Raw genomic sequence first — 13,567 nt, 5'->3', positions numbered from 1 at the left:
GTCTAATCCTGCTGACTAAGACATTGATGCAACTTTGCTCTACTTTGCTCTTTCGCACTTTTTGCCCAAATTTCCATGAGTTCCAAAAGCTAAGGTGCATTATTCCAGACTAATAAATATGTTTTACAGAGGATTACTAGAGCTCGTCGTGTATGGGGTCATCATCGTCAATTTCCTCCATCTCAATGGACACCTTGTCCTTGAGATGGTCAGGCAGAATGACCCGAGGCTTGTCATCTTCCTCCTCCACCTTCGCTTCTTCGGGAACATCGGTGGCAACGGGAGGGGCTGGTTCGACAACAACGTCAGGGCTGGCAGCCTCGGAAACGCCCAACGACCGACGCAACACCCGGTCAACTCGGTTAAAGAATCTGGCATCAGAGTTAATACCTTTCGTTCTGAGACTTGCTTATTATATACGTACGTGTTCTTGTTCACGACCTCGAAGCCCGAGCGGACAAGAGCACCATCAATGAGGATTGACGCGATTTCCTTGAGCTCAGTCTCGGCTTCTTCGTCCCTCTCGTCCTCATCAGTAGGCAAGTCATTGACGCGGCGGAGTAGACCTTCGACCAAGGGGGAATGTGGGTTTATCTCGAGCAACTTGGCCTTCATGGCAAATTCGTGGAGAATATCACCCCGTTTGTGGTTCGAAGAGCCTAACAGATGCTTGAGAAGGAGGGAAGATACGAGTTAAGAGGAGGTGCTCACTCATCATCTTTTGAACGTTGGCTGTGTAGCCATAGTTCTCCGCAACGATCGCGCATGGGCTTGTGACCAATCGGTTCGAGAGGACGACTAGGCACCAATTAGCATCATACAGTCAATGACTAGAGACATGCATATTCACCATCCTTGACGATATCCGTGGCCTCAAGCTTCAACCAATCAATCAATGGCTGGAACTTCTCTTTGAGCTCAGCCTCGCGTTTGGCTTCTTCTTCCGGATCTATCGAAGTGAAAGGGTAAGCATGTGCCCACACCATGAACATCAGTGAAAGTACCTTCGTCTCCGAACTTGAGACCAGCCTTTGCTGCGTCCTGGAATAGATGTCCCCTAAGATACACATGAGCCATAATTCAACATGAATTGGATTAGAATGGACGACTAACTTCCATTGACGAAGCGTTCCGAAAAGAATTTCGTCCAGAGGTTCAGTGAGGAGCAAAACCTCGTATCCACGGGCAATGAGCTTCTCCGCGAAGATGCTCTCAGCAAGTTCCTCAGGGGTTTTGCCCATCTCCGCGAGATAGAAGATCTGATCTTGACCCTTCCTCATATTGGCAACGTACTACACGAAGGTGCCGTGAGTGTGACATCGTCCTGCCATCGGAGAAATCAAACGTACCTGGTCGTACGATGTGTCATTCCGTTGGTTGGTGGTGAATCGAGTGAGAGCTGCCAACTTGTCCCGGTGCTTCGCGTCTTCAACGGCTCCCAGCTTAATGACGGAACCATAGGTCTTCTGGAATTTCTCCCACTTGCGAGGCTCTTCCTTCTCGAGTTTGGCAAAGAGCTGAATCAGACGCTTAAGAATGGTAGTGCGCATCTGTTTTAGGAAGCGGTTCGATTGCAAAGTTTCACGAGACACGTTGAGAGGAAGATCCTCGGCTGCGGACCATACATTAGTCGCCATCCTAACAGTCAATTGAAATAATAAACTCACCGTCAATGACGACCTTGACCCAGTTAGCCCACTTAGGAAGAGAATTTTCACCGAGGTCTGAGGTGATGAATGTTCGCTTCACAAGGAGCTTAACATCCTGTTGCTTCCATTCCAATGGTTTTTGCCAATATTCATCGGGGCTGCAGAGGGTGAGTTTGGGAGGAAAGGCCGAGGAGAAGATATACGCACAGTCTCTCCGGGATGAAAATGATGGCCTTGAAGGGTACGCCGTCGCTAGAGTCGCCAGAAAAATGAGTCCAGGCGAGGGGCTTGCCGAAATCCTTAAAGAAGCCGGTGTAGAACAAGGTGTACTCCCCTGAAGGAACAAGTTAGCGTTTTCAGGGTCGAGCATCAGGTTTATTCCCTTACAGTCAGTGATGTTCTTGGGGTCCCTGTAGGCATCATAAGTCATGGGTGTTATGGAAACTGGACGGGCGCTTACCTAGTCCAGAGAGGTGGTTGGGAATTGATATGGGTCCATTCCTCAGTCGTAACGTTCTTCATGGGAGTGGGGGTATCATCGACGAGTGGTTTCTGTTGCTCTTCATCCACGTCCTCGATAACAGCCTCGTCCTCGTCCTTCTCAGCTTCGTCTGCAGCAGTCTCGGATGCCTTGGCGGCCTCTGCACTCTTGCTGGCCTCGATTTCAGCCTTTTTTTCTTCGTCGACGACTTCACGAGTCTTTGTCTCCCAGAGGTAAAGAGGGAAGGAGGAAGAGAATGCGGAGTGCTTGTGACTACGTGTAAAGTTAGACCATGCATTCCCCGAACTTGCGGTGGCGAGAAACGTACATGAGCTGAGCGAGCTTCTGAGTGTCGAGGTATTCAAGGGAGTCGGGCTTCAAGAAGAGTCTGATCTCAGTTCCGCGGCCGAGGGTATTTCCTCGAGGGTCGGGGTATATTTCGAACGAACTTTCATCGGCGGAAGAGGCGAAGACGTATTGTGCGGGTTGACCGTCCTTCACCTTGGGTGGGATGGAGGCGACCTCGACGCGATCCGCAACCAAGAAACTGCTATAAAAACCGAGACCGAATGCACCGATAAGGTTGCCGTTTGCACCACCTGCGTTGTCGCCTTCGACCTTCTTGACGAAGTCTGAAGTACCGGATTTCGCCAGGGTGCCCAGGTTGGTCGCCAACTCCTCGGGAGACATTCCAATACCCGTGTCTGGGCCACAAGTCAGGACAAAGGTTGCCATTAGCACATTGGACTCACCGGTGATAATCAGCTGCCCGCCCTTGCCATCTTCTTCTGGAATTGCCTTGATGGTGATATTGAGGTCGGAGCCGTTCCATACCGACTTGTCCTTCAAAGACGTGATTCTCAACTTCTCGAGAGCGTCGTTTGCGTTAGAAATGAGTTCACGAAGGAAGATTTCCCTAATAACGAAGGGTCAATATCGGTTTGAGTCGCGAAACGCGTCCTATACGAACTTGTGAGAATAGAGACTGTTGGTGCAGAATAGTCAGAACACTATTGAACACTGCAGTGCAGGATGGTCACCTGTTAATGACAATCTTCCTTAGACGGGCAACGTCGCTCTGCAAACCGATGTTAGCGAATGACCATGGTCTGGCATCAAGAAAATACCTGATAGTCGTGCTTAACAGCTTTGGGGGCATCCTGTGCTGACACATAAGTCGACAACAGGGTCAACGACAGAAGGAACGGAGAAAGTAGACGCATTTTGGCGCTCTCCCAGCGACCAAGAGCAGTTTACAATCTACACAACAATCCTAATAAGTAGTGAGTACCCGATGAAGAACCGTGTTCAAGAGTCCGCGCTTTAAGTATTTGAGCCTGGATCTCCGGTTCCTAATGACGTGGCTTGTCGTGTCCGCTCATTCTCCCGTGATCGCGATGCTCTGCACATTCTCACCGGCGACGACTTGGTTACCATTTCTGACAGAATTCGAGGCTGAGAGTCTGTCTCAGTGACAGCAATCTATTGCGAAATGACACGGATCTAGTTTATACGATCATGACATTGTAAATATCAAAGATACGTCCTGACAAAGGGTACCAAGCCAGGAAAAGACCCCAAAGGAGTTCACAGCAGCCCCCACACGTTGCTTCAATCAGGAACCGACGTGTACAGAAAGCTTCGGTGCAGATAAATTCGACAAGTAGTCCTGAGAGGGTATGGAGAAAGGCACAGGAACCAGTGGTAAAAATCACTCACCCGCAGCCACTGTTCCCTCTCTTCCGGAGTGTAGTCAAAGTCCGTATATCGCTTGTCTCGCTACAAGGTTTTCAGGTGTCTACCTGTGCATGATCATTGGCAGAGGCGAACACCCACCTTGAGAACCTTGACCATCTCGCCGATATCCACGGTCTCCGCCAACGTCTTCATATTCAGTTTGCTGACTGGTTCGTCATCCTCACCAATATCCTCGCTAGTGACTTGCAAGCCTTGGTCCAGGGTAACATCCTTCATCTTGCTCAAGCGACCCCAAAATTCAACGAACGAATTTTCATTGAGCATCTCATCGAAGGCGCGCCTTGCCTCAGCGTACCGCTGCTTTTGCCACCTGTAGAACTCGTCTTCAACTTGGCTGATATCATAGCCGAGCTTCTTCGTATGAGGAGACGAAACAATGGTGTCGACCGGTAGCTCCCCAAACCGAGTGTTCAGAGCGGGGGTATGCTCGTTGAACAATGCATGCAGCGCATCATAGTGCTTCGAACGGAGGTGAGCGATGTGGTCATGGAACAACTTGACTTGCTGATTATGAGAAAGCGGGGAGCTAGTGAACCTGGGATCAATCCTCAGCTGCTGGACTGCCATGTCCCACGTAGCCTAAAAGGTCGGTCAGTCACTGTCACTCGAATGAGGATATCCCTACCTGTGGGTCCCGGATAGCGTCTACTAGCATTGTCCTGTTTAATGAAGAAAGTTGGGCGCGGTATAAATGCGGGTCCAAACCACTGGCGATAGATATTCAGGACGCACTTGAACGCTCGCTCTCCTCCCTCCTGATGCAATCCCATTCTCGACTTCTCAATGTTCATTGAGACCCGCCCTTGCTCCATTTTGACCTTCTGTTCCCGTTCCCGAAGAGCTCGCTCTCTTCTGCTCTCTTTGCTTTCTTTCTCTGGCGACTGTGCTTGCCTGTCTCCTTCGCGCTTAGACGACGCTTCGGATGGGTTGGCCTTGATGGTCCTGATGTATGTATTGAAGAGTTCTTCGCGTAGAGACGAGGAGCCGACAGCATCGTATCGAGGATCGTCATAGAGTGTCCTTTTGATCTAGTGGAAATTCGTCAGCATCTGAGAAAGACGTGTCCAGCAACCCCCTACCTCCTTCCATACAACTCCTGGTTGAATTTCCTGGCGTTCTTTGAGAAGGGCAAAGAAATCTGCCTCAGCCTTCTGGGCAGCAGCCCTCTTCTCTGGTACGGCTATCAATGACAGTCAACTCATCGAGGCAATGGTACATACTTTCGCCTAATTCCTTCAAGAACTCTCTGAATGCCTTTTCTCTTTCGCGGTCGTCACGCCCCCAACCATAGAACCGCCTATCCTTCTTCCACGTCCTCCTGAACTCTGTCCAGCTAGTACGCGTGCTCTTGACTTCCTCCTTTAGCAGTCTGTCGAATTCTTCCTTGGGGTTGGCTTCCGCCTTCTCCTTCTTCACTGCAGACTCCCTTAGTTCTCGTGCACGCTCCCGACAATACTCGTCAAAAGCCTCTTTCCGCGCAGTGACGGATGGCAGAAGGACGTATCGCGGGTCTGAAATAAACTGAGGAAGACAAGTGTCCCATGGAAGCAGAGGATTAATATCCTTCTCGCGGAGAAGAGTCTGGAGAGGGTATCAGATTCGGTCATCTCGATAGCCAGGTCGAATACACACTTTGAACAGAGCTTTTCCTTCTTCGATAGACAACTCGACTTTGTCAGGCATGTTGAGCTGAGGTTTACTCTCTCGAGCTCGTCGTTCCTCTTCTTCTTTCGCTTTCTTAAGCCTTTCTTCCTCCTCTTTCCTCCGCTTTTCTTCCTCCTCCGCCTCTCTGGCCAACTGCTCCGCCGCCTCGCGTTGCCATTCCTCTTCCTCAGAGTCTTCATCGTCCGAATCGTCATCTTCGTCTTCATCGTCTTCCTCCATTTTTGCCTTCTTGGAGGTGGCGATCTCGTCTATAGGCTGTGCTTCCTCTCTTTTCCTCTTTGCGGCTTCTTTCTCTGCCCTCCGCGTCGCTTTGCTCTCGATGGTAACTGGAGCACCCGGAACTGGTTTTGCAGCCTGCTGTTCCCTGGTTTGGGTGTCAAATGCCTGAACAGCCTCTGCAATTTCGGGCGGCATTGTCCATGAGCTTTGTTTGGTGACCTTGTTGGAGTAGAATACATTGCCCTCGGTGGTGACTACGCGAAGCCAGTCAGTACCAGGGATGGGGGTCTTGATGTGTGCTTTCTCCTTCTTCGCGACAGGGACTGTTGGGAGGGGTCGGACATATGTCGACTCCTGCGTCTGCGCACTGTAATAGTAAACTTGCCCAGCTGGACCTGCAAACGGGGTCAATCGACGGAAGTGATGTCAGGGGCTCTCACCTACCGATATGCTGTGTCCAGCCAGGGGGAAGCGGAGGGACAGCCATTTGTCCGTGAGGAATCTGCGACATGATTGAAGTATTCGTGTTCGTGGAATCCAATTAAAATGCAACCCAGTGAGCTTCTGATATGTGTGTGGTTCAAGTCCAACCCGCGCTCTCCGAGTATCGACTCCGACGTCAGATCAAAACGTGAGCAAGAAATATATTACTTGTCATGAGATATCGTCGTCAGGAACGTTACTAGCAATAGTAAAAATACAGTAATAGATGCCATAAGATTACAATTGTCGTGAAGTGTCAGGAATTTGAAGGGTCTATAAATCGTAATCGTCGTAGGTCGTGTGTAGAAAGCAACAAAAACATAGCGAGAAAAGCAGGGACAGAAACGAAAGTGTGGATTCGATGCATGTCTTAGACGTAGAACCTGTCGGCGAAATGTAAGTACTGAGTCAATAGACAGCCTGAACTACGTACTTTTTGTTGATCTGATACAAGAAAAGTTCGAAATTTACTTTCATTTTGCCACCGAGGATGCTCAACGAGGGTCGCTTCTCGTACTTGGCTTGCAAAAGGTCCTCCATTTTGATATCTTCCTGGGCAATCTTGGAGACGACGGCAAGCATTGTTGACTCCAGCAACACTGTAAAAACACCGGCCTTGTTCGAAGACAGTGTAATTTGCAGTTTGTCAAATTGGCGAGGGGAGTAGCTGTCGATGGAAAGCAAAATGCCTTTGTCGTACAAGTGTTTGGCGGAATAGATGAACGAGCCAAACTTGGGGGTTTGCCCCGTCCTCTGTAACTCCCGAAGATGGTAGAATTGCTTGGTAAACGGCAAGACAAATCGCTTCCTGCAAAATGATGTCAGGGTTGTGTGCTGATATTCCGAGCCAATGAAGCGCACTTTTTACCACCCCTCTGCATAGTGTTCATCGCAGAGTCCACGTAGCTATGGTAGCTGTCGATCTGCTCCATGAAGTATTTCTTACGTTCAGCCAGTTGTCGCAGTGCCTCCGCCATATTGGACATCTCCTGCTGTCGCTGAATACGCTTTCGGTGCTTGCTACGGACGTCACCAGCAATGGCATTCAGAATACCCTGGAAGCCGTCATTGCGAGTGATCTTGCCTTGCCGTTCCAATTCCAGCAAATTCTGGATGGCCAAGGCTTTGACAGCAGCGAACTTTAGCCTGGTACGGGGGCAATCTCAGTAACGAAGCTTGGAAACGGTGCTATTGAACTTACGATCTGATGTCCTCCAGCCGGTAGGCAGAATCGACGACCGCAGTAGAAGGTTGACGGCGGGGCATTTGCTTTAGTTCGTTCTCCATCTCAGCCTCCAGGATGTCTTCCCACAACATTTCATCGTTCTCCGTGACCGGTCGCATCAAAGACTCCAACAGATCCTGGGCAGGTTGGACACGGAGGATGGCAAGTACCCCACGTTTGGCTTGCACCCAAAGTGTTTTCTCCTCAGCGTGTGGATCTACAAATCGATTGAGCGGGATCCTTTTTGACAACCTTGGAGACTTACCCTGGACGTTGGCGAATCGATTAGTGAGTTCCAACGTGATGGCAGTGTCTCGCGCGTCCTTCAATTCTTCATTGTCAAGATGAGGGACACCCCCGAGCTCCGAAAGAATCACTCTCATTGGATCGTCAGCAGATGCCTGCAAAGTCATCGTTAGCCTTCTGGAATCGGCGGTCGATGCCCAATAACGCTTACCAAGGCTTCTTGATGCTGGAGCAAGAGTGAATGGAGGTTATAGATCTCGTTGGGCGAAATGTAAATGGGCTTAGGTTGCACAGTAACATCCAAGAACTCGTGGGCGTGGTACTGCGTCTCGGCATCGGGAACGTTGGCAACTAAAAGTATGTGAGCCTGTGAAAATACCGCTAGTTTGATTTGTTTACCTTCCAAGAACCAGCCATTCATCTGAGCGATGGCTTTAATCACATAGTCATTCAAAGGCAGGTACGCGGGACTATCATCTCCGAAAGGTGCGCCACTGGCAACCTGTGTGAGGACTTTAGAGATCTGTGCCAAATTCTTCCTGCAAGCCACATCGACGGTTTTTGAAACAACGTCGAAAGTCTCAGGAGTACTGCTTACTTGGTGAGCAACAAGGCATGGAATGGAAGGAAAGAACGCACATAATCGCGGGGTTGATATATCTGTAGTAGATTAAACGACCGATGCAGGCTGCGTAAAGTTCTTCAGGTGCGCCCGGGAATTTATGCTAATGTATAATGAGAGGCTGCGGATCAAGAGAAACGGGTTTGTACTGACGCGAAGACACAACAGAAGTTCTCGAGCAAGGTATCGGACACCGTAGGGCATCTTACGAGTTGACTGAATGATAGCCGTCATGAATTGTTCTGTCCACCACCGAAGGATTTGCAGATCTGAACCACCGGTTATCATTCGGGAATCAGTAAGAAATGCTCTGAACACGTACGTCGAATGTAGATCGGTCGTGTTTCCGGGTCCTCGAGTGCTTCCCTGAAGGAGACATCTCTCGGTGCAGGATTCATCCTACCGGTCCGCATCTCCTCGACATCGATTCTGTTGCGGTGAATCTGGGGGAACCGTCAGACACAGACAACCCGTCACCTCGAGATAGGACTAACGATAGACGGATCGACTTCCAGATCCAGGTCATCAGCGTTGATGACCTCTTTCAACACCCCTTGGAAGGCCTCTCGGACAAATGTTGCTTGTTTCGAACGGAGGTAGTGAACTGCCACGTTGAGGTACAGTGGATGACCCTTCGTGACGTGCTCGATAGTAGGAGCAATTGAAATCTGGTCCCTGATGGAATACTAAACGCACTGTGAGGTTCGTGGCTACGGAGAAGGGGCATGAACCGCTCACCTGGAAGAGTTTGAGAAGTAGGAAGTCCTCTCGGTGATCCTGACCATAGCCAAACAAGGTCAAAACGACCCGCTCGATAAAGCGCCGGCTGGCATCAGGCACATTTTCTTTTGAAAGACGAAGGAAAAGGCGACTGAGATACTCCCCTCGAGATTGGAGGAGGTAAAATAACTGCTGATAGAGCTCGAGTTTTCGACGGGCATCTTGATCCAAGGTATTCGGACCAGAAAAGGGGTCACCATGAGCAGCCAACAAAGACGCTCTAGCTGCTTGCGCGGCAGCGCTGTCACCCCCGTACCTTTTCTTGGCCTTGACGATATCCTCGAAATTCATCGCGTTCTGGACCACGAGAGCAATCTTGACATCTAGTTCATTGACGTCGTTCTCCAGGGCCTGGTTCTCCCGGATCGCCTCCACAACTCTCTTTCGCAGTCTTTCCACCTTAATTTCCTCCTGGAAATCGGCTTCTGAATCGTCGAGAAGATGGACAAAGTTCTTGATTGTGCCCACAGTGACGTTCTTCCCAAGAGTGAGTTGGCGATATTGTTCCCTGGTTTCCTTCGCACGGAACAACGACTGAATCTTCACTACCTTGCTGAGATTGGCTTTGAAATAGTTGAGTTTGGCATGGTAAGCACGTCGTTGAAGAGCGCCGCGAAGCATTGCTTGAAGCATTGTTGCAATAGGATGGCTCCGGTGCAGGTGGTCACGCCAAGCGCGATATTCTTGACGAACGAGGAACCCTCGAGCTACGGACTGCACATTCACAACGTCTGGGGTGGCAACCTCGAGGGTCTTGCTTAATTGTTGGTGGCGGCGTCGGGTGAGGCTTGCCCGGGCCAGGGCTTGAAGACTGTGCACGGAGGTGATGGTGTGGACATGCTTGAGAGCTTTGTTAACGCTCTTGTGCTCCTGCCGCATCAAGCTTGCTCGTGCTCGAGACTGAATGGCGACAATGAAAGGCGTAGCTTTTCGGAGCCCTCGAATGAGTGTTAGCAGCCTCTTTCTTGCAAGGTAAGTCCGAACAGCCGATTGGATAGCGATCACGACGTCTGTTGCAGTGCGTATCTTCGCCATACGTGCGCGCATACGCCGTCGGACCAGGATTCCTCTACATTGTGCCTGCAGGTGGACAAAGTTGATCTCTTTCCGCTGCAGAGCGTGCATAAGGAGGGTAATCCTGCGGCGGACAAGAAGCGCTCGCGCGTGGGCTTGTAGGCCAACGATAGAAAAGTTGATCTGGGGCTTGTAGAAGGTCTTCTGCAATTGGGAGCGAGCATGTCGGGTGACGTGGGCACGTGCAAGAGCTTGCATCTTGGTGAATGAAACGCTCATCTTCTGCAGCGCACTTTTCATCTTAGCGAATCTTCGACGCATTAAGACACCGCGAATTTGACTTTGAAGTTTGATAACCTGGGGTGATATTGACTTAATCCTGCGGAGATAGAGTCGCCATTGTCGCCGGAGAATAGCCGCCCGACACGCTGCTTGCAAAGCAGTTGCCCATGGAACCAGTTGGGATTGCACTTGTCGTCGCTGTGCCAGTCGGCGTCGAAGGAGGGCCCCCATGCAGTGTGTTTGAAACTTGACAACGTGCCTCTCCGAGAGCTTGATTCTTGCTTGAAGTGCTTTGTGATTACGCCTGGAAAGACCACCGCGACAGTAAGCCTGTAGCCGGATGATGGAAGCTTCATTCTCGAGTAGAAGTCTATCCCGTCCTAGCCAAGGTTGAACTTAAACCGCAACAGCCAAAACAATGTACCAGTTACTCACTTTCGTCCTCCGTCTCAACTTCCACTTCAGGTTCTTCGTTGATCTCTTTTGCCAGCTCCTTACCAACATTACCGAAGTTGGGCATCGAAACACCCGCATCCTTCAGACCCTTCTGAGTCTTGGTCAATTGATCGTCAGAGAACTGCAGTTGTCCAAGCAGATTTCCAATGCGTTGCGCCCTTCCACGACGAGCTAGAAGATGACTAGAGAGGTTGAGTAAATGATCGGAGCCGTTAAACACGTTTGCCCTACCTGAGAGCGTGTATGCAATAGATCACTTTCGGAATATTCTTCTTGTCGTACAGGTCAGTCAACTCGAAGATGAACCCCTAGCATGACAGGCCGACGTTGGTGGCTAGGTTGATTGATGAGGTTAAGGAGCGCACCTCTGGAAGACCCTCTTTACGGACGAAGTCGAAGAAGATATTGATATTGTCGGAGTGGCGGAAATCCAGCTTAGGAGCCTATGGTCCCTGTCAGCATGAGATTCTCAATGTTGCCAACTGTTACAAACCTGATAGATCCTGCGAACCGCTTGCTGTCCCTCAAAGGCGCGAACAAGTTTCGCTAAGACCACGCCATTCCGCAACCCTTCTTCCATCTCCACTACACCAAAGTCAAGCTCTTCACCCAGGCAACCCTCAATCCATTGCTGAGCTTCTCCCACGTGACATAGATATTCGTACGCCTGGATGAGGTGACGCTGTTTGTCGGCCCAGGTCGCGCCAATAAGTCGTGCTGAAGGGACGGGCTGCTGGTCGTTTTTAGGCGCTCGAAGAGATATGCGGCCAGGTAGTCCGGCTACACCATCGGAGGTTGGCGGGGTAGCGTGGTTGGACAAGTGGGTATCATTCATTTGCATGCTGCGAAGACGGGCAAGTCGCTTCTCTCTTCGGGCAGCGACGTCGTCTCTTGGTGGAGGAACCGGGGGCACGGGTTCGTTCTTGGATTCCCACGTCTCGTCCCCATCCCCGCTAGCAATCCGTGGAAGGTGTCGACCCAACTTCATTCGGCCACTTCCACCACCGAGATCCCGATAGGAATCGAGCTTCTTGGCCTTTCCCGACATATAGGAACTACGATAGGGAGTTGGAGACATGACAGAATTAGGGGCCGTTGGTGTACTGGGCGATTTAAACGATTCCACCTGCCCTGCCCGAAGTGTAGAGAGGCGATCAGTGGAAGCTGACAGATGCGAGTAGAAACCTTGTGCTGAGGTCGGTCGCCGCCGTAGTGGTGTTTGCTCTGCCTCTGGCCCGTTGGCGGCGGGTTTGTCACGGGCATAGTGAAGATGAATGGAAGGCGTTGGCGAGTCAGTGATCAACGTCGCACTGCGAAGTCGGGTTGTGACGGCAGAGTTGCCCTTCTCCGGGGGTTTTGATAGCTGTGATTCTGTAGATGACGGCGTAACAGGCAGGCGTATCCGGGCGGGTATAGACGAGTTCGGCGAGTCAACTTCCACGGAGATGCCAGTGGTATTGGGCGATAGGGGCGAAGCAATGATAGGCGCTGGCATGGTCTGTCTCTTGAGATAAGTCGGAGTCCTTTGAAGATCCACGTCTGTCTTAGATTTGCTGGGGGAAGATGAAGCATAACTTGACAGACTGGTGCTAGATGCCGATCTGAAGCTCTCTTTGGTCGGACTAGGGCTAGACAAGGCTGCCTCCCGAGAACGTTCCTCCCATTTGCCTCTGACTGCACCTATTCCACTACTTCCGGAGCTAATCCCCGAGGACGAGGTTGAAGACGATGTCATTGATGGTTTGAGCGGTGTGAATCTGGATGAATCCTTGCTAGGGCTCCAGGACAGTGTAGAGCTTGAAGCCTGCCCCTCAGCCTCCCGAGTTCGAGTCTCCCATTTATCCCTGACCGAGTCAATATGGCTATGGCTCCCTGAGCTGACGGGTGTCGCTGGTGCAGTTGGTATGTCCTTTGTTGGGCTCGCCGCGCGGCTGGTTTCCGGAAGATCGCTGAAAGACCGCTCCCCCCTGTCGCGTACATGATCGATGCCCCGCCCGATCGCTAGTGAAGTAACTGATTGTGGGTGTGTCCTTTGGAATGCCTCTTTCAACGGACTGCCTGGCGATGACGGCACTGAGTCTCCTGTTCCTTCTCGAGAACGCTCCTCCCATTTGCCCCGGACCAGATCCAAACTATTCCCTACGCGGTGAGAAGGTGTCCATCGTCTTGCAGGTGCAGGTGTCGGCGTCGTTGTCGAGTTCGTCCCGGTGTTGTTGGATACGAGAGACAAATTCGAGGATTGTGAGTGACTTCGGGTTCGAGATAACGGGCTCGCGCGACTTATGGACGATGTTCGTTCTAGCAACCGCGTCTGGTATGCAAAAGGACCGGAGGCCTGTTTAGAGTTGGATGAGGCGTTCGAGGAGAGCGGATTTGAGCGGTCCATCGTTGGCAATTTGCATTACCAGAGTCGCGAGCTCGTCGTGGTGGTTGGTGAAGACGCTGCTTCTGGTTCGTTACCGATGAACCCTTCTGAACTTCCAAGTGACTAAATGAGAGAATTCCAGAAATGGTGCTGATTTCAGTCACGTGCACGAAATTACGTCAACGCTTTCAGGTTGCGCTCCACTCGACGCGACGAGGCGCCTCCGTGAACAAGACGAGAATCATCGAATCTATATGAACAAGGAAAGAGTCTCATTTAAATTGATAAATACACTGGTAGATATGTCCTAAACAAGAACTTC

At 50.9% G+C, this 13,567-nt stretch overlaps 3 protein-coding genes across 3 annotated transcripts; all 3 read right to left on the bottom strand.

The window, feature by feature from the left end:
• Positions 1–136: 136 nt before the first annotated feature.
• On the bottom strand, positions 137–3,289 carry CC1G_14625 (cation-transporting ATPase; the record flags this gene model as incomplete). The annotated part of the gene is made up of 14 exons (XM_002911148.1): positions 137–371; positions 425–659; positions 712–798; positions 851–949; positions 1,005–1,057; positions 1,114–1,292; positions 1,350–1,612; positions 1,668–1,807; positions 1,857–1,983; positions 2,037–2,059; positions 2,110–2,403; positions 2,459–2,834; positions 2,883–3,046; positions 3,258–3,289. 14 exons carry the CDS (start codon positions 3,287–3,289, stop codon positions 137–139), a joined length of 2,307 nt encoding a protein of 768 aa, XP_002911194.1.
• A 456-nt stretch (positions 3,290–3,745) lies between these two features.
• On the bottom strand, positions 3,746–6,283 carry CC1G_14624 (peptide-binding protein; the record flags this gene model as incomplete). Its single annotated transcript, XM_002911147.1, has 9 exons — positions 3,746–3,799; positions 3,850–3,909; positions 3,967–4,467; positions 4,514–4,547; positions 4,621–4,916; positions 4,968–5,068; positions 5,109–5,469; positions 5,521–6,167; positions 6,217–6,283. The coding sequence occupies 9 exons, from the start codon at positions 6,281–6,283 to the stop codon at positions 3,746–3,748; spliced, it is 2,121 nt and encodes a 706-aa protein (XP_002911193.1).
• Positions 6,284–6,625: 342 nt separating this feature from the next.
• CC1G_00289 (IQ domain-containing protein-containing RasGAP) lies at positions 6,626–13,266 on the bottom strand (the record flags this gene model as incomplete). Its single annotated transcript, XM_001837101.2, has 16 exons — positions 6,626–6,638; positions 6,689–7,063; positions 7,117–7,401; positions 7,457–7,697; positions 7,746–7,881; positions 7,938–8,077; positions 8,126–8,316; positions 8,366–8,451; positions 8,502–8,617; positions 8,671–8,791; positions 8,843–9,034; positions 9,087–10,804; positions 10,860–11,062; positions 11,112–11,188; positions 11,246–11,323; positions 11,374–13,266. The coding sequence occupies 16 exons, from the start codon at positions 13,264–13,266 to the stop codon at positions 6,626–6,628; spliced, it is 5,865 nt and encodes a 1,954-aa protein (XP_001837153.2).
• Positions 13,267–13,567: the final 301 nt, after the last annotated feature.

Source organism: Coprinopsis cinerea, assembly GCF_000182895.1.
Source record: "Coprinopsis cinerea okayama7#130 chromosome 5 map unlocalized cont3.5, whole genome shotgun sequence".
Taxonomy (NCBI): Eukaryota; Fungi; Basidiomycota; class Agaricomycetes; order Agaricales; family Psathyrellaceae; genus Coprinopsis; species Coprinopsis cinerea.
Note: the sequence above shows the minus strand (reverse complement) of the source record. Positions and strands in the feature narration are given on the sequence as shown.